Source organism: Dermacentor albipictus, chromosome 1 (assembly GCF_038994185.2).
Source record: "Dermacentor albipictus isolate Rhodes 1998 colony chromosome 1, USDA_Dalb.pri_finalv2, whole genome shotgun sequence".
In the NCBI taxonomy this organism is placed as follows: domain Eukaryota; kingdom Metazoa; phylum Arthropoda; class Arachnida; order Ixodida; family Ixodidae; genus Dermacentor; species Dermacentor albipictus.
The window spans coordinates 248,816,375-248,838,363 of record NC_091821.1 but is presented as its reverse complement, the minus strand read 5'-3'; the positions used below and the strand labels follow the sequence as shown (position 1 = coordinate 248,838,363).

General features: G+C 41.0%; 1 protein-coding gene across 1 annotated transcript in view; it reads left to right on the top strand.

The window, feature by feature from the left end:
- The window catches only part of htt (huntingtin), a 160,291-nt gene that overhangs the window by 129,316 nt on the left and 8,986 nt on the right, over positions 1 to 21,989 (top strand). Inside the window, exons 45-54 of the mRNA XM_065430124.1 lie at positions 6,127 to 6,303; positions 6,861 to 6,952; positions 7,386 to 7,540; positions 10,072 to 10,140; positions 10,203 to 10,272; positions 11,377 to 11,649; positions 13,399 to 13,554; positions 16,935 to 17,119; positions 19,768 to 19,867; positions 21,402 to 21,541. Of these exons, the coding sequence (XP_065286196.1) occupies positions 6,127 to 6,303; positions 6,861 to 6,952; positions 7,386 to 7,540; positions 10,072 to 10,140; positions 10,203 to 10,272; positions 11,377 to 11,649; positions 13,399 to 13,554; positions 16,935 to 17,119; positions 19,768 to 19,867; positions 21,402 to 21,541 (1,417 nt within the window). The remainder of the gene's footprint in view (positions 1 to 6,126; positions 6,304 to 6,860; positions 6,953 to 7,385; positions 7,541 to 10,071; positions 10,141 to 10,202; positions 10,273 to 11,376; positions 11,650 to 13,398; positions 13,555 to 16,934; positions 17,120 to 19,767; positions 19,868 to 21,401; positions 21,542 to 21,989) is intronic.

Here is a 21,989-nt window from a genome sequence, read left to right as displayed (position 1 = left end):
GGCCGCTAGGTCCCATGTAAACAAGAAAATGCGCAAGGCGCGCACAATCGAGAACATTATATATGCATTGTGCACCGCCTATAGAGGTGCCACTGATAGCCACCTAGCGGATGCTTCCAACAGTAGCATGGGAGCAGTAGCAGACGACAACCCTCTGCAGCAAGGATGACTGAAGTTTGCGGCTGCGATTTCTCCTTTGTTCGGATGCCAGACTGCTTCTGCATTGACAGCTGTAGGGAAGATGCTGGCCTCTGTGGGAGCAGGCATGAGTACAGTGTTACCGGTGTTTCTGACAACCCTGTCCACATACGTGCCAGGTGCGTCTCGCAGACAAGTGCCATGAATCCCATTTACACGAAGTGGAGCTCATGTTAACTAGCCGCTAAATTTTGTTGAGTAATGCAATGTCTCGATCATTTCTTTTTTTTGTTTAAATTCTAGCTTTGCCATAGTGCTGCTTCTGTACCTGAATAATAATAACCCGTCGTTAGTGTAGACTTCAATCTCAAACAAATCCGCACGGTGCGATGTCTGCACATGCTGTTGTGATCTTTCGGCCGATAAATACATGTGACATCGCCGAATAAGGTCAGTCAAAGTCGCCTCAAGAAGAGTAATTGCAAATTTTTTTTATGGAAATGCGTACGCTAGTTAACGAAGTCAGCAAACACACGGGTTAATTAGAGCGCGTCTGCTGCATCCGCCAATGAACTGCCGTTACCGCTGCAGTTTTTGCAATTTTAAATTCCCTAAGGAAGCTGCTTGGAAACGTACAAAGCTAAAGTCTGACCAACTTATCAGTACTTTTTTTTTAAATATTCCTAGAGAGAGATGCCACATGATATATTTAAAGGCAGAGCAGCGCCAGTCAAAGTAGATGGCCACTGGTGGCAATGCCAGGTTTAGTGCTCTGCGGCATAAGCATAATAAGAAAGAATTGAGTTGAGCACATAATTCACATGCAAAAAGGGACTACATTGTGGACCAAACAAATCAATCGGCATGGTAGGTCTACACAGACAGCATTGTCTAGGTGTGATGACTTCCCAAATGTGACATGAACTTTTTAGCGAAAATGCAACAAAAATACCATATGCAGCAACTATTAGCAATTCTCAACTTGAACTACCCATTTTCTAAGCACATTTCCAAAAAAAAAACACAACATCTAAGATGCGCGCTTGGGCGAAAAGAATAAAGCTGTTATAGAAGGACTTGCGATGGTATCATTCCGATAAGACACAGCGTGATTTAGACCCTTTACAAATGAGGCAGCATGAAAAACCTTGCGCCTCAAAAAAAATGTACAACAGTTATGCATGAAGCAACTAGCAATAGTTCAACATGCGCAAAGCCACGCATAAAATAGATGCAAAACATGAAGTGTGTGACAGCTGGTGCGAGGATTTACCAGACCGCATAAAACCAACAATTTCAGTTCTTGCAAGCTTTAGTAGCTTTAACACAGCTCAATGCACTCGTGCAATCGTGCTGCCTAGCTAGCGCAATGCGGTAAAGAAGCGGCAAACAGCAGAAGCGGCAAACAGCATTCAGAACTATAGCGAAATGCTTTAAAACTGCATGCTGCACTGCAAATGAACTTCGTCGCTTACCTGTCTAAATATGATCGAACGGAAAAAACACCGACATGAGAAAAGAAAGGATGAAAACAATCACTTTCCCTCTTAACGGTGGCGATCTATTGCTACCGTTGCTTCCACTGATGAGGCTTTGCGGGGAATGATTAGAACCGTACCGCTGGCACGTTTTTGCCGGTATTTGGGTGACCGACCGTGCAACAATTCTTCTTCGGCATTCCTTGCTGCTTTGACCACCTCACACATGCGAAGGTTGTTGCTTATTTTGCTCTGAAAACATAAATAAGACAGAGAAGCATGATCAACAACGCAGAAAACTATGGTATGCGGCTGGCTCCTTTCCCCGAGTGTTCTGCCCAAGGCTGCTACCGACTACAGTGCCAACTACGCGCATAGCTGCCCACCGTGGCAGCTTCACCGCAATACTCACCCGCCTGTCTCACGTGAAAATGCAGGCACGCACTCAGTTTCTAATTTCGGTGCCAGCAAATCTTCTCCAGGGTCGTCGCACGCAGCATTCACAACTGCCACTGCCAATCCTATTGCAATAAGCATTTTAGCCGATCTGTTTCACAGCATGTGGTGCCCTCAGAAACGCAGTGCACGCTTTTAATAGTCGATAACCTAAACTTGCCGCCATTCCCTGTTGCAGACTGCAATTGTTTTCCGGCTGCTAGGTCCCATGTGAACAAGAAAAGGCGTGAGGCATGTGCAATCGTAGCCACCCGTCTCACGTGAAAATGACAGCATACACAGCTTTTTATTCCGGTACCAGCAAATCTCCGCCCAGGTTGTCGCACACCGCATTCAGAGCTATCGCTGCCAAACCTATTGCGATAAGCATCTTCACCTATCTGTTTTACAGCGTGTGGTGCATAGGGCCACTGGTAGTGTACTGCGTGCTTTTAGTAGGCGATAATCCAAACGCATTGCCGTTCTCTGCTGCAGGCGGTGCAATGTGGGCATCGCGTTTCGCTTCGGCGGCATCCTGCGTCTCTCACCAGCTCGATTTCGCTTTGGTTTCCCATCGCGCTGATAAAACACCACGCAATTAGAAAATGACAAAACGCGTCTCAGGCTGCCGGAAAACCACCAGCTTGATGCACGTCAGGCGTCCCGTGCCACAACGATTTGCATGACGCTTCGCATTATGTAGATATCAACAGTAGTTGAGTCTGTCAATTTTTTTTAGTTACTTTGCATCGTACGTTTTCCCGGTTAGTATGTTTTTCCTAGAGTTTTTTTTCCATAACATGAACGGGGTTCTACTGTATACGCTTCCCTTAGCAGTAGACAGTGCCCATCTTTCCTATAAGTTTTGTAAGCATTCATAATTTATGCTTATATTCAAGGACCTCTATTTTAAGGCACAACCTGGTATTTCAATAATCTTTTGCACTCCAAGATGCTTCCTGACGACTTATTTGTTCTAAGTTATCATTCACATTTATTGGAATAATGATGAGCTGTCAGCATATGTCAGTCGAAATTTGGTGTGATAGATCCTATGTAAAAATCTACAGGTAATAGAGCTGTATTACAGATTTCATAAAAAAGCGCTGGAGACGAAGACGAAGAAACACATACGGCAGGAATGGCGCTACTTCCAACTAACGTTTATTACAAACGGTCATGTATTTATGCTCTGCTCATCAGGTACATCATGCAAACGATTGTATGGTCAATCAGTTCCAGTGCCTAGATATCTCGAAAAAAACGTCACTTCTTTTTCTTGCAGAACTATGTGCTTTTATTGTGTTCTTGAAAAAATTGACGATATTGGTGACCTTATTTTAACCTTGTTAGAATTTTTCTTGGATTTGACTACAGTAAGTCACAATGGCTGTTATTGCATTCAACGCACAGGAATCTGTATTGGTTCGTCAGTAGCCCCAATATTATGTGACATTTTTTTGCGTCCTTTGACAACCACGTTAATGCGGAACTAACTGGGAAATCAATCATTCGTGTATGTAGTTATGTCGACGACTATCTAATAGTCCTTAACAATTCATCAGCTCTGTGTCTTGACGATGGTGTAGCAGATTGTTTAAAAAATTTCACAAAATTTTTTGAGGGGTCAAGTTTACTTTTGAACTGCCTAATGACAACTGTATTCAGTTTCTAGATCTTAAAATTTTATTTTCCTCAGATGACCACATATGCTGGAGATACAACCCAAGATCAAAGAAAAGTGTTTTACCTTTCGATAGCGCCCATTCGAAATTGTGAAAGAGGGGCATAGCCACCACATGCCTTCAGAATGCTTTGCAAAGGTCATGTGTTCACCAAATTGAGCATAGTAGGTATAGCCAAGTAGACAGATTGAAACTTGCTGGTTTTCCAGTGTCTGTCATTTCATCTGTCTGTGAAACATTGCTTCAAAAATTGAAACGGGGAAGCAAGTACCCAACTAAAGATCGTGACAAAAGACCTGTACATGTAATCCCATACCTCCATAAAGTTTCACATAATTTGAAAAAGGTGGCAAACCGACATAAAGTCAATATAATTTTTACAGCGCCTTGCGAATTGTCAGCTGTGTTTAACCTTCAAAACAAGAAGCACCAGAAACGCATGCAATGTCATACTAATCACCGGACCAATTACACCAAATGCACTTCAGATGTTGTGTATCAAATACCCTTAGATTGTGGGTGCATTTATATCGGACAAACCGGTCAGTGCTTCAATGACAGGGCTAGACAGCACAACAATGATGTTAGAAAAGGATACGGCACTCACTGGGCTGAGCACTGCAAAAAGTGCGCATGCACGCCCATGTTTGGTGACACAACCTTCTTGAGCAAAGATAAAACAGAACGAGAAATAGTTGAGGCATATTTTATAAGGAAAGCAGGCCACAAGTGCGTCAGCCGTTCATCTTTGGTTTTGCAAGAAAAAGAAGTGTCATTTCTTTCGAGATATCTAGGCACTAGAACTGATTGACTATACAATCGTGTGAATGATCTGATTCATTTCAATTCTTGTGTGTATAATGATGAGTGCCTGATGTACCTGATGCGCAGAGCATAAATACATGACCGTTTGTAATAAACGTTAGTTGGAATTAGTGCGTTAGTTGGAATTAGTGCCAGTCCTGTCGTATGTGTTCCTTCGTCTTCATCTTCGTCTTTAGCGCTTTTTTCTGAAAACTTTCAAGATGAACCAACTCACCCAAATCAAGGTATTGTAGCTGTATTACAATACAAAAAGGTTTTTTTTTTTTATGGAATAGTGTAAACAGTTTGTCGACAAGCTTCGCTACATTGCAGAAATATTTTAAAGTAATTTGTCCAGAAGTAAACTATTGTTTTATTGCTGGCCAGCAGTGTACATTCACCTAACAATAAGCTGTAGTATACAACTTATCGGCAACAGGCTTCAAGGGTTCAACTGTGGCATCATTTTATGTCGTGTAATTTTATGCCCATCAGCCACATTCTAGAACATGATGCACTGTTGTGATTGTTAATGACAAACTCAAGTTTGATGTTCAGAGTTGTATTCTGGACACAGGCTAAAGGGTCCAGTGAGATTAGGAATGAACACTAAATCCTGTGACTGTGAGCATTTAAATATGAAAATAGTAGGGATGCACAAACACTGTTCTTCAAAATGAAATTGTATGTGAATCAAATACTCTTGATGCTGAATGAAACTTGAATACCTTTTAAATAGGTTTTTAGCAGCAAACCTCTTTGTGTGGAAATTAGGAGAAAATAATGCAGACAGACGTTGTTGCCTTTCAATCCTACTAGAGTATAGATTAAGTTGTTAGCTTAATCTGTGCTCCGACCTGCAAGAGCACAAGTTGAGGACATGGAAATGTAGAGTTAACAAGCAAGAAAGGCTTAAAGAAGGGTTTGGCTTTTGGCCACTGTAAATTTAGCTGCATCAGTATGCATAACACAAATGGGCACCTCGTCAGTCTGTATAAACTATCATCACAGTGAATGTAATTGTGTGTTCTTCCTCATTCTTTTCTATGAATTGCTTAAGCACAGATAAGGTTACATATATATTTTACACATATTCGTGCTGAAATATCCGTGGTCATAGCACCAATATTTAGGTGTTCAGGCATTTCAAATTTGTGCACAGGAAAACGAGTTGCTTGTTATTATGCAGAGAAAACAAGTCCCTGCAGTTTGTCGCTGTGTTTGAGCAAATGAAGAACTGTTACTAACTGTCTGGGTTGCAGATAGTGCATGGATCTGTTGCTTTTCCACATCTGTCATCACTGAAATGGACAGCCCATGCATGGCAAAACTAGCAACCACAATTATATTTGTTTCAAATAGCAAACTGAATATACCTTAATATACAATTCACTTTAGACATCTAAATATTTGAACATGCCTACTTAACATTGAAATTTGTGTAATTTTTTAAACTAAGTTTTTGTTTATTCTTTTACCCTTTTCATAACTCTAAGCCTAGAAAGTTTATACTAGTGTTCTGTGAAGTAAATGTGTGCTATTAGTCAGTATCCACTGTAGGTTTCAGTCTGCTGTGTTTCTTCTAGGTGTGGCTCGCCTGCCACTGGTGAACAGCTTTGTTCGCACACCGCCAATCATGTGGCAGATGAACTGGGTACCTCATGTGAGTGGAGAGTGGCACACTGTTGTTCCACCACCCCCAGCTGACTTCTTGCTGGACCGAGACCTGCTGCAAGAATACATATATCGTGTGAACCTGCTGGGTATGAGAGCATAGATATAAGCCATCAAGCTTTAGCTCAGTATTTAGCAATCAGCATAGCTCTTTCTTAGCTTTCCCTGAATGTGTAGCCTGTGTGGCACCGTCTGCAAATTTATTTCTTGTTTTAGAAACGCACACCCTTGCAAACGTTTACTTTGTAATTGGCATTGCAGCTCTTTATCTTTTCTGTGGTTGTACACATATAGGCACTATGTGTAGTTATAAATTCCATAAAGAAATGATAAAAGTAGCATTATAAAAGTAGGTAAATCGAAATGTAACTTTGAAGTACGAAACAAGAATTCATGGGACACATTATTACCGAATTTTGCAGTGTAACATTGTTCTGTAATCACAAAGTTTATTTACATGTTGTAACTAAACACTTGTCACCAAAGCTTTACTCATACCAGCAATCATGCATCGGCAATTGTTGCACTGTGAAAATCTCTTCTCATTAAGTTCTGCATTCGCCATTTCAATTTGTGCCGATAGCATGTACATATTTTACATACTCTTGTCAAAATTGTTCGATTCTGCATCCTTCTTTTTCTCCAGGCTGGATTTCACGACAGCAATTTGAAGAAACATGGATGGCACTCTTGGGTGTCCTCAATACATCTCCATCTGCAGAACAGGAAACAGCTGAGGTTGGGAATTTTGTGTCTTTCTTTCTTTCCTTTCTTTACACACCTCAATCCTGATTTTGTGTTTTCAACAGTGCTGGGCCATATTACAGTACTAAAACAAGCCTTTATTCAGATGGGATATGCTTTTTATTGAATAACCTTTTAGTATTGAATAACCATTGCAGCACAGAAAAAAGCACCCCATTAATATCCCTGACACATTGGAACATACATGCATTTGTCTTGGAAACGGCTTTTATGCTTTTATGTCTGCTTCCACTTCCTAATGGAACATGGCTGATTTTTCTTTCAGAGGGTGACAACCGTAAGCAGCAGTCCCTCCGTTTATTTTATTTTGCTTTGTTTCCTGTTGCTACTACTTGCGCCAAGGCAAAGTTAGTGATTATTGAGGCTTTTTGTTTTGTTTGGGATGGTCGGGGTTACCTCGACGCAGGACGAGCAAGAGCGAGTGACCGTGCAGTGTCTTTCGGTACGCTGCATCACCAGTTTGCTGCTGCAGTCGCTGCAGCTGCCTCAGCCAGGTAACCCCCACAGCAGCACCCTACTGCACCAACCAAGGGATAAGCCCTTTGCCTTTGTCCACACCCGGTGAGTGTTCCGCTGTTACTGTGCTTTCAAGGGTTTTTTTGGCTGCATCCAAGATCAGCAAGGCATTTAGTCCTCAGTGACTGTCAGCATAAATTCATTTGCAAACAAGTCGAAATTGGCTGGAATGTGCCCTTGTGTTTCCAGGTTCACCCTCATTTGTAACAGTGACCCAATTCAGGCTCCAAAACATACATTCAGGACTGCATCATGTTTCTAATTTGGCATGCACATTGCACATGTATATGCAATGTCACGATGCACACTTCAGGGGTACTGATTGGGTGGTTTGTTTTTAATTATTTGAACGCATACCTGCAGCACTGCCGACCACTTACTGAATGAGTGCATAGTGGCAACCAAAATTTAATCCATTGTTATGTGAATATTTCATGAATAAACTTCATGAATGTATTTTCGTTTGAGGCGCAGTTCATTCTGTGTGTATAGAAAAAAAAAAGTTCCCATCGACAGCATTTCTACCAAACAAAGGTTGTGAATTATTTCAGTGTATAATCAACATCTTGAGCAGTAAAACAATTTTTAGTATTTCTAACCAAAATGTAGTATTCTTGGTCTTCAGACTTTAATGTTGGCAGGTCTGCAACATCAATGAAGGTCGAGCACTAAAAGAAGCTATGGCTCAAGGCGACCTGTTGTAGTTTGCACCATAGTTTGTGAGGTAGTCTTTAACTAGCAACGAGGTGGAGAAGGGAAGCTAAAAAGTAAGCGAAGTGAAGCATTGGCCTGTGGAACCCAAACTACAGCATTTTATGATACTACTAGTCTATTCTTGCAATGTTGTTGGCCCAGAATATTTTGATGTCAACGTAATCGCCAATGTGTCATCACTGCAGCCTGCAGCGTAACAATTGTTTGCCGTCTATGATGCATAGCTGCTGGAAGTTACACATTTCACTCCGGTGTTATTCTTGATGAAACTATACAGCACTGCTTTTTAATTATGTATTCATCCGTGAATATGCTCATATGATGAAGCACAGAAATGGGGATGTTTGTACCATTGAACCATCATTTTTCTGCAAAAGATTAGCTTGGTAATACGTGCAGCTATGCAATCAATATTCATTTTTGAATAATTAATTATGTGCTTGTTACTGATGTTGATATTGTTGACATCAGCAGATATCTTAATTATCAAGCAGCACCTAAAAAAAATTTCTTGGACTAGTCAGTTCATAGCAAGGCTGAAAAATCGGGGTACAAAAAGGCAGGGACAAGAACGTAATTCACAGGACAAGATATCCAGGACTAGCTCTCATCCCGTGCACTGTGTCCTTGTACTTGTCATTTGTACTGTAGTTTGTTGTTGTGTTTCATGCCAGATCCAAAATCATTAGGAATAGCTATAAACAACGAAAAGCCAAGATTTCTGCTCTGAGCGACTTTGGAAGTAAAATTACCTTTTGGCGACACAGCGTGATACATAAGCCGCATCTTTATGGTTATGTAAACAGCTCATAAATAGGAATAAATGCTTGTGTCCTGGTGAGCGAAACATTTCCATGTGGCTGGGAAATTACCACACCCCGAGAACAAGTTAAAGGGCCCCCACCAGGTCTGGCCATTTTGAGCTGACAAGTGCCTTGCATACACTACGTTCTAATGGTTGTGTTTGCTAAGTATTACATTGCTACTTGTTGCAGAAAGAGCTTAAATTTCAAACCAAAGTCCGTTTTCTACAGTGTTCCAGCGTGCGATCATGCTCTATGAACCGCATATGTCTACCTCAGTATTGTGTAGCACTGACTTATACCGCTAGTCAGGCGTTCTCGTGCACAGTGCGCAAAATTGTGTGCTGTGCGAAACGAGACAAACATAACAGCTCGAACGTGATGCCGTCAGCGGAAGTGTGCCATGCAGCAAAAAGTGAGGGGGAAAAAAATGAAGGCGGGACCCGTGGTGTGTGCGTCACACGATCCTGGAGCTCCGGTATGGGAGAAGGCAGGGAAGGAATACGCTTGCGGAAGCTATACGGGGCAAGTTCTCGGCGCTCTATCTCTGTTATTAATGAATCAGTTTGGAAAATACTTGCGGCAGAACACTCCCTAGAGGGCACGTAACAACTTCCAGCGTATAACCAAAATCTGCTACGTGGCCTGGTGAGGAGCCCTTTAAGGGTGTTTGTGTGGAGCTGTGCAAAGATCCCCACTTAATATTTTACTATCAAGTTAAGAATACCGAATACCCACATTATTTCTTGGCTTTTAATTTTTTGGTAGCCACGAGAACTTCCATATGTGTTATTGACAGTGCAAGCCGGGAGTAGTCAAAGGAATGGCTGTGTTCATTAGCATTGATGAGGACTATTTTGCTTGTCTAGTTACCATGCTGTGCTACTGCTAATGCAGAATGTAATGCTTCCTAGCACATATTCAATGTCCGTTTGGCTTTGAAGAAGTGTTCCATTGCATTGTGGCAGAGGATCTGAGGATGTACTGTGTAGCTGGAACATTATATAGGTACTCAAATGGTAATTTAAAGCATATTTGTTTCTTTTCCGGCTTTTCCAGGTGTGGAAAACGACTGCAGGCTGTTCGAACTCCAGTTCACGAAGCTCTTCTGACGATGCTAAAACTGAAGTATGAAAAGCACACTGCCTGTTTACACAGTAAAGTTTTACTGATAAACTTCTCTTCTGTAGCACCGGCATGGCCTGGGGACGTTCCAACATTGAGAAGATGTGCCGCCACACTGAATATTCACTTGGTCAGGTACGATGTACATTTGCAGTCATTAATTCGAAATTGTTTCTTATTCATCATTTTTAGGCAATAAGTACAGAATTATGTAAAAGAGATGCTAATGTGAGCCTTGGGTGCAGTACTTCATTGTTTATCTGAACCCAAGGTTCAGTCATTCATTGTTGGCTTATTTGGCAAGCCACCTTGTTTTGGGCCCACCAAAGGAACTTATTGGCAGTGGCTTTCTGCTGCTGAGCACAAGGTTATGGGTTTGTTTCCCAGCCATTACGGCCACATTCCAATGGCAGCAGAGTGCAGTAATGCCCGTGTACAGAGCTTTTGGTGCAGTTTAAATAACCTCACATGATCAGGCTTAATTAACCCAAAGCCTTCCACTATGTTGCCTCTCATAGCCCAGCTATAGCTTCGGTGTGTACAAGCATGTTAAGTTATTACTTTCTCCTGATCTGAGTATTTAGAAACATGATTTTTGTTTTCCATATGTTGATATTTGCACAAATATGTGCATGTAATGGTACACAGCACTGTTCATTCTATGCCACTGTTTAATGCTATGTATACTTGTATATCTCAACTCATTGTCAAAAACCTGTTGTTTTACTCACAGCGATTGCTTCGAAAGTGTCCAGCTCACAATTGGCAACAATTGTATTAGTTGACGTAACTTAGATGTTCTTGTCTTTCTAGTGTTTCACAAATATTTTGACTTTTGCCTGCTTTCACAAGTCTTTTGATAATGCACTCTTTGCAATGTGTGTTTTTTTTTTCATCATTCCATTAGGGTGGCCACAGGTAATTCAGTCATCATATACTCGTATAATTTATTGTATGATCATTTAATTCATTGAGTACTATAACATATTTGCTTTTTTTCTGTGTTCTTTGTTTTCTGCTTATATTGTCTGACTGTATACTATTTTCATGCTGTGCCACACTAAAGGCACTAATCTTTAATGGCCAGCTTGTATGAATAACAAATTATGAAAAGCAGATCTGTGCATGAAAGATTATCATCTTTCTGGGGAGGAAGTTGCAGGTTTGAAGAGCTCTTGGTGCAGTTCAAGACTCTTTGTTCACTAGATTGTCTGAAGAAATGTCTTGATATCTGGGCAGGTTTCAGTCGAGTACATGTGTGTGGCAGTGGGCCTGGCAGAAGGAGCTGACTTGACTAGCACATCGTCACCCTTATCTTCGTCTTCATCATCCTCGTCGAGCCAGTACTCGCCACCTGGTGGCAGCGTAGGCTGTCTGCGACGTGAAGCCAGCCTAGCAGCCGCAGGGCTGGACCTACGCTCATGCCTGCACTTTCTGCTCGACCTGTACACCCAGTGGCTGGGTCCGCCTGATGCCATTGGCCAGCCACTTCTCACCGAGACCATTCGATCGGTGAGTGGACTGGCACGCTGTCATTGCTAGCTCAAGTGATTGCTGTTTTAAATATGCTTGCTTTTCTAGCATCTGTCCTCTTCCTAGCCATCTGCTTGGTTATCTTCTGGGGCCACTTGTGTAATAGTAATACATCCAAGAAGGACAAAACTGCAAAAAAAATACTAGGGAATGCACCAAAACAGACATTGCTTAAACACTGAATGAAAGTGTTCAACTTGCACATCTAGTGCCTCATGTACAAAGATGGTTGAGGGACAAGCGTATTGAGGTTAGATAGACAGGAGTGCCGGGTCGCCTGATGTCATCTGTGACTCATCATCATCCAGTCCATAACACATTTGATATTCCGCATTGATCGAATGACTCCACAAAATCACAAACGGTGTGAGGGCCCATGCATAGACTTGCCACTTTGGCAGTTTGTCCTGTGATGCACTCAATTATCCAGAACACTGAAAACGTGATGCGGCTTTGTTGCTGCTATCTTAGCATGTAAAATATCTTTTGAATGAGCCTTTCGAATGAGCTGGAGCTTTTTCATGCTACAGCTTGCAGCTTTTTTTCTGTCATCCCCATATTTCTTGTGGAGAAATGAAAAGTTTTTTGATTGATTGATTGATTGATTGATTGATTGATTGATTGATTGATTGATTGATTGATTGTAATCAAAGGCTGAAAGCAGCGCATTTTCGTCACCATTCTACGTGAAAACTTGCTCTGTTGCCATCTTGTGACGACAATGGCGATGACACTGGCACTGACAATAGGCTATTGCAAATGTCACGAACACAATTTTGGTTTCATATCTGACTACACCATGCAGGCAATTTACGGACCAATTTTTCTTTGAAAAAAGGCATTAATTCGAATCTGGTAAATACAGTAATCATTCATTGTGATTTGCCATTTTCACTTGAAAATCTTCCTAGGGCTGGCTGAAAATGCATTTTTGTTAAGAGATATGTCTTTGATCCATTCACTGTCCCCCAGCGCTACCAGGACAAATGTTGCAGCCATTGAATCAGGTGCCTTTGTGCCGACCGGTAAATTGTGAATTTTCAGTGAGAGACAATTTCAGAATTGAGATAACAAAAGTTTTGGCCCGCAGGAATGTATAGGTGCACTGAAGCTTCAGTCAGAATCGAACTAACTGAAAAATTGAATTTGCCAGAGTGGAATTACTAAACGTCAGCTGTATATGAATAACATCGATATCACTAATTTTCATGTTTGTAGCCCAATACACATGTTCATAGGGACACACTCCCAAAACAGATTGTTGAATGCCTTGTTTAGTTCTTGTGTTTGTCAGTGGAGGCATTTTTAGCGGATTTCCAGGTGCATTTACACTGTGAACAAAGTAATCACTATAATAATGATCATCCACACATCATCCCAACGATGAAGTATATAAAATGACTAAGTAAAATTAAGGCACCTCAGCCCAGTTTTGACCACATGGCTTTTCTATCTGAATTTTTGCTTACTGAAACAGGACAAGCACATTAAGCAATTAATTGTAAATGATTATCTTCACTGTCATATATGGCCCTTAAGCATTATTTCATATTCTTTATGACCTTGAAAAAAAAGAAACTTTATCTACCTTTATCTAAAAAAAAATGCTAGAAAGACGGGCTTCTTCTGCATGTATGGTGTCACCTAGTTTCAAGTTTTGTCTCCGCACCCAGCAACTGGCCTTTTGGCTTCTCGCATAATCAGATGTATTCCTTTGGCAACTGCCAGGTGGTGATGCTATCAGACATCTTCATGGAAAGCTCACAGTTTGACTGGATGCTGAGCCTGTTCATGGATATGTACCGCCATCACCCGAGTGAAGATGAAATCTTGGCCCAATACCTGATCTTAGGCATAGCCAAAGCAGCAGCAGTTGTCAGTCTGGTAAGACTCCTAATTTTCTTAGAAGAAAATTCAGTACATACATACATGTCCTGCACAAATGGAAGAGATGACAGCAGTTTTGGCAGCCCACCTGGCAACATACACTGCATGTGGAAGTGATATGTCCCATTTTCAAGTGTAGTATGCCGTCTTTTTGTTTACTCTTAGTTTCACGTTTAACTTACAAAAATACCCCTGAAGAAGGGCAGTGTTATTTGACATTTTTAGTTAATGTAGTTTGCTTAAACTTGCAATTCACAGAGGTTCACCATTAACAGTATACTATAAATGTGTCAGGTATGACATGATTCCTTCTGCTATGATCGCTCTTAACAAATATGGCACTTAAGATAAGGTGAGCGGAACAGAAGATATAGCACTGCTGTGGCACCTTAAAGGGACACTAAAGACAAATACTAAGTGGACACAGACTGCTTAAATACCATTCTAGAAACCTCGTAACGCTTATTTCTTTCCAAGAAAATACTTAGTTTACGAGAAAATTGCGTGTGAAGGGTCCAATTATGAAGGACTTTTTCGAAATTGAAATCTCCCGCCACCCAACCGGGGGAGTGGTGACGTTGCATACGCCATCACCACCCTTTGCTGCCATTGGTGAGTAGAACGGCGCCCGACAGACGGCGGTACCAAGCCAAGACAGAGCAGTGGATTCGCCACTGCACCTGCCTTTTGGTGAAGTGGCGTGGAGCGCTCGGGCATCCCGCGACATCACATGGAAGTTGAATTCTCTGCTGCTTGCAATTTATGCGAGTTTCGCGAGCCAGCAAAACCAGCGCAACACAACGCAATAACGAAACTAGTGAAAAGTGAAAGCATAGGTGACACGAAGTCGAGCGCAACAAAACCTTTCGACCACCCGTGTCGTTGTCAAGGGTAATTTCAATGACTTCTTTTTTATAAAAATGAAATAAAACTGGGCAAGTAGCATTTTATTTCGTCTTATAATAGAATACACTGATCTGTGTGTTTTTATTGAATGAGTGGTTAAGTTTTCGTTATTGGGCAAGTACTTGAATGTCCTGGGAGAGTCTCTAATCATGTCCTGCATCTACCTCAATTTCTCTATTATTGAGGTTCTGTTTGCGATAATATTAACGCCTTAGAGATTCTCTAGCACTAATCTATCACTTTAGCTTGACCTAATATTTGCCTTTAGGGTCCCTTTAAAGGTGACTAGAGACTGCTTGAAAGCAACAGCATGACACTTGTACTTATATAAAGCTGGCACATTGCTATCTCTGCAGTGCAGGCTTTTTTCTTTGTAAGTACCCCATATGACTAAGTTGTCAAAGCATAGAATGTAGCTGTGACAAATTAATGTAACAGAGCAGCCAATACAATAAAATTATTGTGAACTTTGTGCTGCTGCATTGAAACAAAGGTTGGAACAAAAACTAACTGTTTTAACTATGAGCTTTCACTATGACTGGATTTATCTTTTCATACTTTGTCACCTATAATATTTACAGAGGCTTTGTTGCACAAATGTGCATCAGACTTGTGTCTCTATATTGGCTCTTGTGTTGCACAGCTTTCCTGCATTTTTTTCATGCTTGGTCTATCTTCTTATCTGGGAATGTGGGGAGGCTTATGGTATTCGGTTAGCCACTTTGATTCTCTCTGTCAGAGCATAGGCTGCCTCAATTTGAGTGGGAGACATGACTCTCCAACCAGACCCTTTACTCAATCTCAAAGAATTGTGTGCCTACGGCACTGTAGCACATCCACCATTATCATTCAAACCCAACCTGACGAGGGGTGGCATCCAGCTTTGACATGTTGGGATGCAGGGAAGCACTTGATGGCATAAACGTGACAATCGTCATTTGAGCTGCTACCTTGGTGTGTAGTATTGTGTTGAAATTAAGGTGGCTGTTGACAGTGGCACTGTGTGTACCACAGTGTGGCAGCAGCACACGCAGTGCCCCTGCTGTCAACAGCCATCTTCGTTTCGTGGTATGATGATACCTTGCTGCCTTTGCATGATGATGATCAGCTCATAGCGCCACAGGAAAATGTCATGACAAACTGCTGGCATGCCAGCTCTAGAGTGCATATGTGCTCCACATGTGTATGCGCTCCCTAGTCCAGCTGTGCCACTGGTTATGCCTCACTGCAGCTGCAGTGGCTCACCAGTTGCCTGGCACAGCTGCCAGTATCACGTGACCCTTTTTCAGCTAGATCTTGCCTTCACTCTCAATTTGAAGCCAGATCAGTCTAGAGTGCTCAGAGCCTGGAGTCAGAGCCTGGAGCTCTGAGAGCACCATGCAAGCATACTTGGAGCACTCAAGTTCAACCACCTGAATGTGTCACCATTTTTCAGTGTTCTCCAAAGGACTCAAAAGCAACCAATCAAATATGCCATTAATAAGTGCTTCCTATGCAGAAAGAATGGATACATACTACTAGTGTGCAAGTATTCGAAATTTGAAATACAAACCAAATAGTTCTTGCTGTTCGATTTGTGTTCGATTCGAGAGTTCACTATCTGAAGTTGCAGAATATTTGCTTCATCCAAATACTAAGGGACAGAAAGAGTTTTTGAAACCTACAGGAGGAAAGGCTGATGCAAGTGAGTCTTCTGAATGATTGTACTGCAGAAGAACTGCAGTTGTTGTGCCGACACACAAGTTCATAAGCAAACGCATGGAAGAAATCATTTATACACAATACTTTCCAGTTGTTAAACACATATGTCTCTCCTTAGGCGGTCTATGAATTTTTTCTGCAGATTTAGGCAAATGTACTTTATTATTTGGGCAATGTCACCATGCTTGGATTTCTTTAAAATTATGTGCGATACGGTGCAGTATGCACTTCACTCCTTCATTGAGCACTACAGTTCTACGTGCATCTACTGACATGCTTTTTCTTTGTTGAGTTACTGTCATTGTTATAGTGCACCATTTGCAGTCACATTTCCTTTGTTCTCATTTAAAAGCTTTTCAAGTGAACTAACATACAATTGATAATGGCACTAAATGTATCAAGCAACGTAAATAATCCTTTTTTGCCAAACAGACTACACACGAGCTTTTATATTTTACTTTTTTTAGAATTGACAAAATATTATATATTCGATTCGATTATAAATTTTCACTATTCATACACCTCTAGTACACACTGGTGGCATCACACTGGAGTTGTGATATGTGAAAAATATTGGCCCTGATAGTACAGCAGTGTATGTAGAATATGGTACGATATAAAATCATGCTGACTTGTTATCAGCATAAAAGCTGAGACACAACTCCAAGAAAGAAGCCTCATGGTACTTGCAGAAGTTAAGGGCTGCTCATGAGAAAGCTTGCTGTTAGTGACTCTGATGCTGTCACTTTTGCCGTTTTGCTGGTTGGCAGGACTCAGACATGCAGGAGAAAATCCGCAAATTTGTGGACCTGGGCCTGCGTTGCCAAATGCCTTCCACCCAGCTGCTGTCCTTTCATGGACTGCTGTACATGCTGGCCCAGCCAGGAGACTCAACCTCACCACTGCTGCCTTCTGCCACCGAGTACCTTACCAAGCATCTCGATGACTCAGCCTTGTGAGCAACCCTCCCCCATTGCCACTTACTTGTTGTGTCATTTTTTTATACCAGTTGTGCACACGCTGCAACAAAAATAATGTTGCTGCAGACACTGCTAAAATGCTAATTGTAAAATGGACCCTGGTTGATCTCTTTTTTGTCAACTTGATGTGCATCATCACTAGGTATGTTTGGTATTTAACAGAATATCTGTTCAAAATAACAAATTTTGGGCACTTTTGCTAGCTCTTCTTTCTTGCAGTCTTGGAGAATTAGAATATTATTACATGCCCTCCAGCTCAGATTTTTAGTCCAGTGTTGGAAATTCAGGAGCTCAAATCTAACCCTTTTGAAACTTTCAGGCTGGCTTTCCCGCATCTTACAGAAGCCCAAAATATGAGGGCCATCACATTGTTAAAATGGTGATACCACGCAGCTTGTGCATTGTTCTTGCTTTTGTGAATTCATTCTCATTGTGTATTTAAGTCATGAAAGCAAAAAAAAATTGGAGGGCGCTTAAGCTTCGCCTTCAAGAGTGGAACGAGATAGCGTTATCGCAACCCGTTCGCACCGCCCACTCATTAGCTCGGCATGCTCTTGAGTCACACAAAGACGAAACGTGCGCCTAAGCAAACAACGAACCAAAGAACTCAGTGTCTCGGAGGGAGAAACAGTCTACGCAAGCCAAACGTCATGATCAGCACGGACAGCCGGGCCGCGACGCACCATGAAGGCGGACGCGATCATGGGGCTGACGCCTCGATGGGATCGTCCTCTAGAAGCAGGCGAGTGGCCTGCCAGCTTTCGGGGCAGTGCCGTGCATTGCGAGGAGGGGGTCTTCTGTGTTTGCCGCAAGGTGGTTCTGCGTGCGCGCCAAGTGCAAAAAGAAATGTCGCTTAAACGCACTTCGCTGTGCATTTAACTGCGACTTCTGTAATTTACATGCTCATAATTACCGATATACACCGCAGTATAACTTTCAACAGCACGTTTCTAAGGCAACACCACATTCGCTAGAGGCGCTTTTGTCCAGCTTTGAAGCATCAAACTCATGGCTGAGTGGTAGCGTCTCCGTCTCACACTCCGGAGACCCTGGTTCGATTCCCACCCAGCCCATCTTGCAAGTTGTTTTTATTTATGAATTGCCTTCCGCCATTTTTCGCTCATGGTCAATGCCGACGACACCGCTTTTCTGCGACACGAGCTCCTTAACGCTACCATGTTAATAACACCCAACAAGTACTATCATGCTACAGTCAATAGCATAGAAATGCCCTGCTGCCAGCCAGGGCTCTGCGATGAGATCAAATTAAGCAAAACTTCAAGCTGCAGTGAAATGTAATGACATCCTACACAACATTTCCCAATAAAGCTTCCTTAAGCATTGTAGGACAAAATTATGTGGTCTACAAATGTGTTTCATCACTGATTTCGGTGACAAATACCTCAAATGTGGTTACAGCCTAAAAAAATGCGGAAGCCTGCTTAGTAAACTTGCCTTGAGTTCTAACCAGTGTCGCTTCTACAGTTCCTTCATTTACACCAAAATTATTAAGAGATCCATTAGCAAAAGTTAACTAAAGAAGCTATAGGCAATTATTGAACAATTTATTGCCCATCACTGCTGCGAATCTTTGCCAGCAAAAATTGCCACTTTGCCTAGAACCTCTTATTTTTAATAATTGTTGGCAGTCATCACTGAAACACTGCAGATGTATTTTTTCATGTAATGGTAATGAACTTTCGTATGTGCAGGTAATTTAAAAAATCATGGTAGCTTTCACACCTTTACATGCAGAGTATAGAACATGACATAATGGTAATACTGGTGATGTTTCAAACAAAAATAAAATGCCAGTTAGGCATGCTAGCTAGCCCTTGGCAGTTACCCTGGATGCCATTGCAGGAATCACATACTGTAAGCATCTTTGATCTCACAAAAAACGTTAGCCCACTGTTCATTTGAAAGCCTTGAATCTAGCATAGTTACATTGGTAAACTGCCCCATAGTAAATTTGACAATTAGGAAAAGGGTCTGCTGTGCAGACAAAATATATGCGATATTAGTTCTGCCATTTTTAAGGAATTAAAGAAATCCACAAAATAGAATTTAGAAAGTTACAAATTGTGATAAATAATAAAAACAGTTTACACTAGCTGTGAATCTGTGTGCTTGCACATATGTATATGTGCTCGAGAAACACAGCTCGAGAAACTTTTATACCAAACGAAGCCATTGCTGTAAAAAGTATTGCGGGAATATGTGGAAATGCATAAAACATTAAGTGATTCGATTTAGAGCACAGTTGGCGTTAATTGTGTTTTCAGTCTTTGTTATGCTGGGAAATCTTATATTTGTCATGTCATGCTTAGCTGAGCCCTTTGTAGCAGTGCTCATAGTATATCACAAAATGAAAAATGCTGGATAAACAAATTAGGATGAGCTTAAAGAACATAGGGTGCTGTGTCACCTTCTTTTGCCAATACCACCTTCTCTTCAGGCTCATAGAATTTGTTTTCATAGTGTTCACTCTCTAGCTTCACTTGCTATTTTTTAAGCAAAGAAGGATTGATGACTGACTGAGACTGACAGGCATTATGGGGTTAGTAAGAATTATTGTATCCTGCTCGGCCTTTTATGTCACATTCTTTTTTTTTTTTTTCAGCAAGGACAATGAACTAAACATGCTGGCACTGTGGGCCTTGGCTTTCTTTTTGGCTGAGAACTATTCAAGCAAACAAGATCTCACACCCAAGATTGTCCAGGTTGTTATACCTCATGATTGTTTGCTCTCTCTGTGGTCCCATTTAAAGTAATTATTTTTGTGCTGCCGCAGTGCAGTACTAACAAATATCTGACCAACTTTTGCATTGCAGCTGTTGATAAATTACATGTTGAGGCTTCTGGCTTTTTTGCTGCAGGCACATTTTGACAAACTGCTGTTACTGTGCAGCAGTATGCTCAGTTTCCTCTCCGACCCACCCTTAAGAAACACATGTGGCCCCAAGTACAGTAATATATATATACCATTTTGAAAAAGCTTTTGTTTTGAGTTTTTTAACTTGTACCATGTGCTCATATTTTCTTGTAAGGAGAGAAGTGCTGCTCAAGAAAAAAAAAGGGGGGGGGGAGGCTTTTGTCTTCCAATTTAATCTAGTTTTGATAACTTGTACCAGGTTTTCAGTGTTTTCTGAGGTAGACATTTAAATAGCACAGTTCCGTGCTTTTATTTTCTTTCTTTCCTTCTTTCTTTTTTCACTTATTTCTATGTTAAATGCATATAAGTAAAAAAAGGGACACTGAAGAGCACAACTATAAGAACTGCATTACCCGTCTATACAATGCCAAAAACGCCACTCTTGCTAGGTGAGGAAGCATGGTAAACTAGAAAAGGCATAAAAACGGAAGACTTGGTAATGCCACCTTGGAAGCTTCCACACTAGCTCACCATGACATCATGGATTTTGATGACATCTGCTCAGGCCTAGTTGATATTTTATCGGTAAAGCTTAACATCATTGTATTGTAACAGAGCCAAAGACTGAAATTAGCAAATTTCAGAAACTATTACTTGGCCTTAATGGCCCACATACGAAAAAAACACTTCGAAGTTTGTGGCATCACACTGATATACCAGCACTGGGATTTCAGCGTTAATTTGTTTAAAAATGGAACTTCGACCTTTATTTTCTTTTCTTATAATCAACCTATTAGTGTAAAATGAAGAAGAATGCAGTTTTAAAAGAATACTTTACGAGTCTAAACTGATGTAATGTTTATCTTTAGTGTTCCAAGTTATTAGCTTTTCTTTGGAAGTTATGAGACATGCAAAGTTATAAGTTTTACTCATGAATGTTTGCGATTTGAAAAGAAAGTAATCTCAAACTCAAAAAGTATTCGCTTTAGACCTTCTGGAAGCGAGTTCAGTTTTTTGTAAATATGCTTAGAGGCATTGACATGCTACATAGTTATTATAACAGCAAGATGATCACATTACGAAATTGTTTATATGTGCACAGCTCGTGTACCTTAAATGAATTTCTAAGTACATTCTTCACTACCACCTATTTCACATCTCCTGCTGATTACTATTGCCTATGAAAGTTATATGTTCAAAGATCAAGATGAAGACAAGCAAAATAAGAAATATAAGCAAAAAATGGGACCACAGTTCTCAGAACGCTTCAATCACTTCATATTAATGCAAATATGGCAACCTTGAAGCTCTGTATGTTGATCAATATTGTGGAAAGCAGTAGAACGCAGTGTGTTCATAGTAATTTTTGTGGGCACTTTCAGGTCAGCTTAAGCCAGTGTAGTGGAGACAACCTTCCCCTTTCACTCTACTTGTGCATTCTTCATGGGCTGGAGCGATTGCTTTTGGCAGGTGTCATTGAGAGTCAGGACAATGAACTCATAATCAAGGTCTGCATTGAACGGTAAGAACTCGTACCTTTTATTAAGCATGTGTGAGTGGCACTGCTGGCAAACCGCAGGCATATCTTTATGCATTCTCTGCATACCAGAAACAAGATGAGAGGCCACATGAAGCAAAGAAGCTTTCCTGTCGTTAGTAGGAAGTGTTAGCTCAGGAATTTTTCTTGCCACACCCTGCACTGATTTTCCTGAAATTTCTTGAATTTAAATAGGAAAGTTAAAATGCAATGGTTCAACATTGCATGCTTTCATTTAGCGCTTACTTGAAGTAGTCAGTACTACACACAGAAACTTGTGTTGATGTTTCCACTTAATAACCTAACAACACCGGTGCACACTGTTTTAATTGCACTGTTAAATAAAAACACAAGGTATTCAAATAGCAAAATTTCTAATCATATCAAATATTTTAATTCTAAACAAAGTGAAATGTAATGTTTGTGTGCAGTA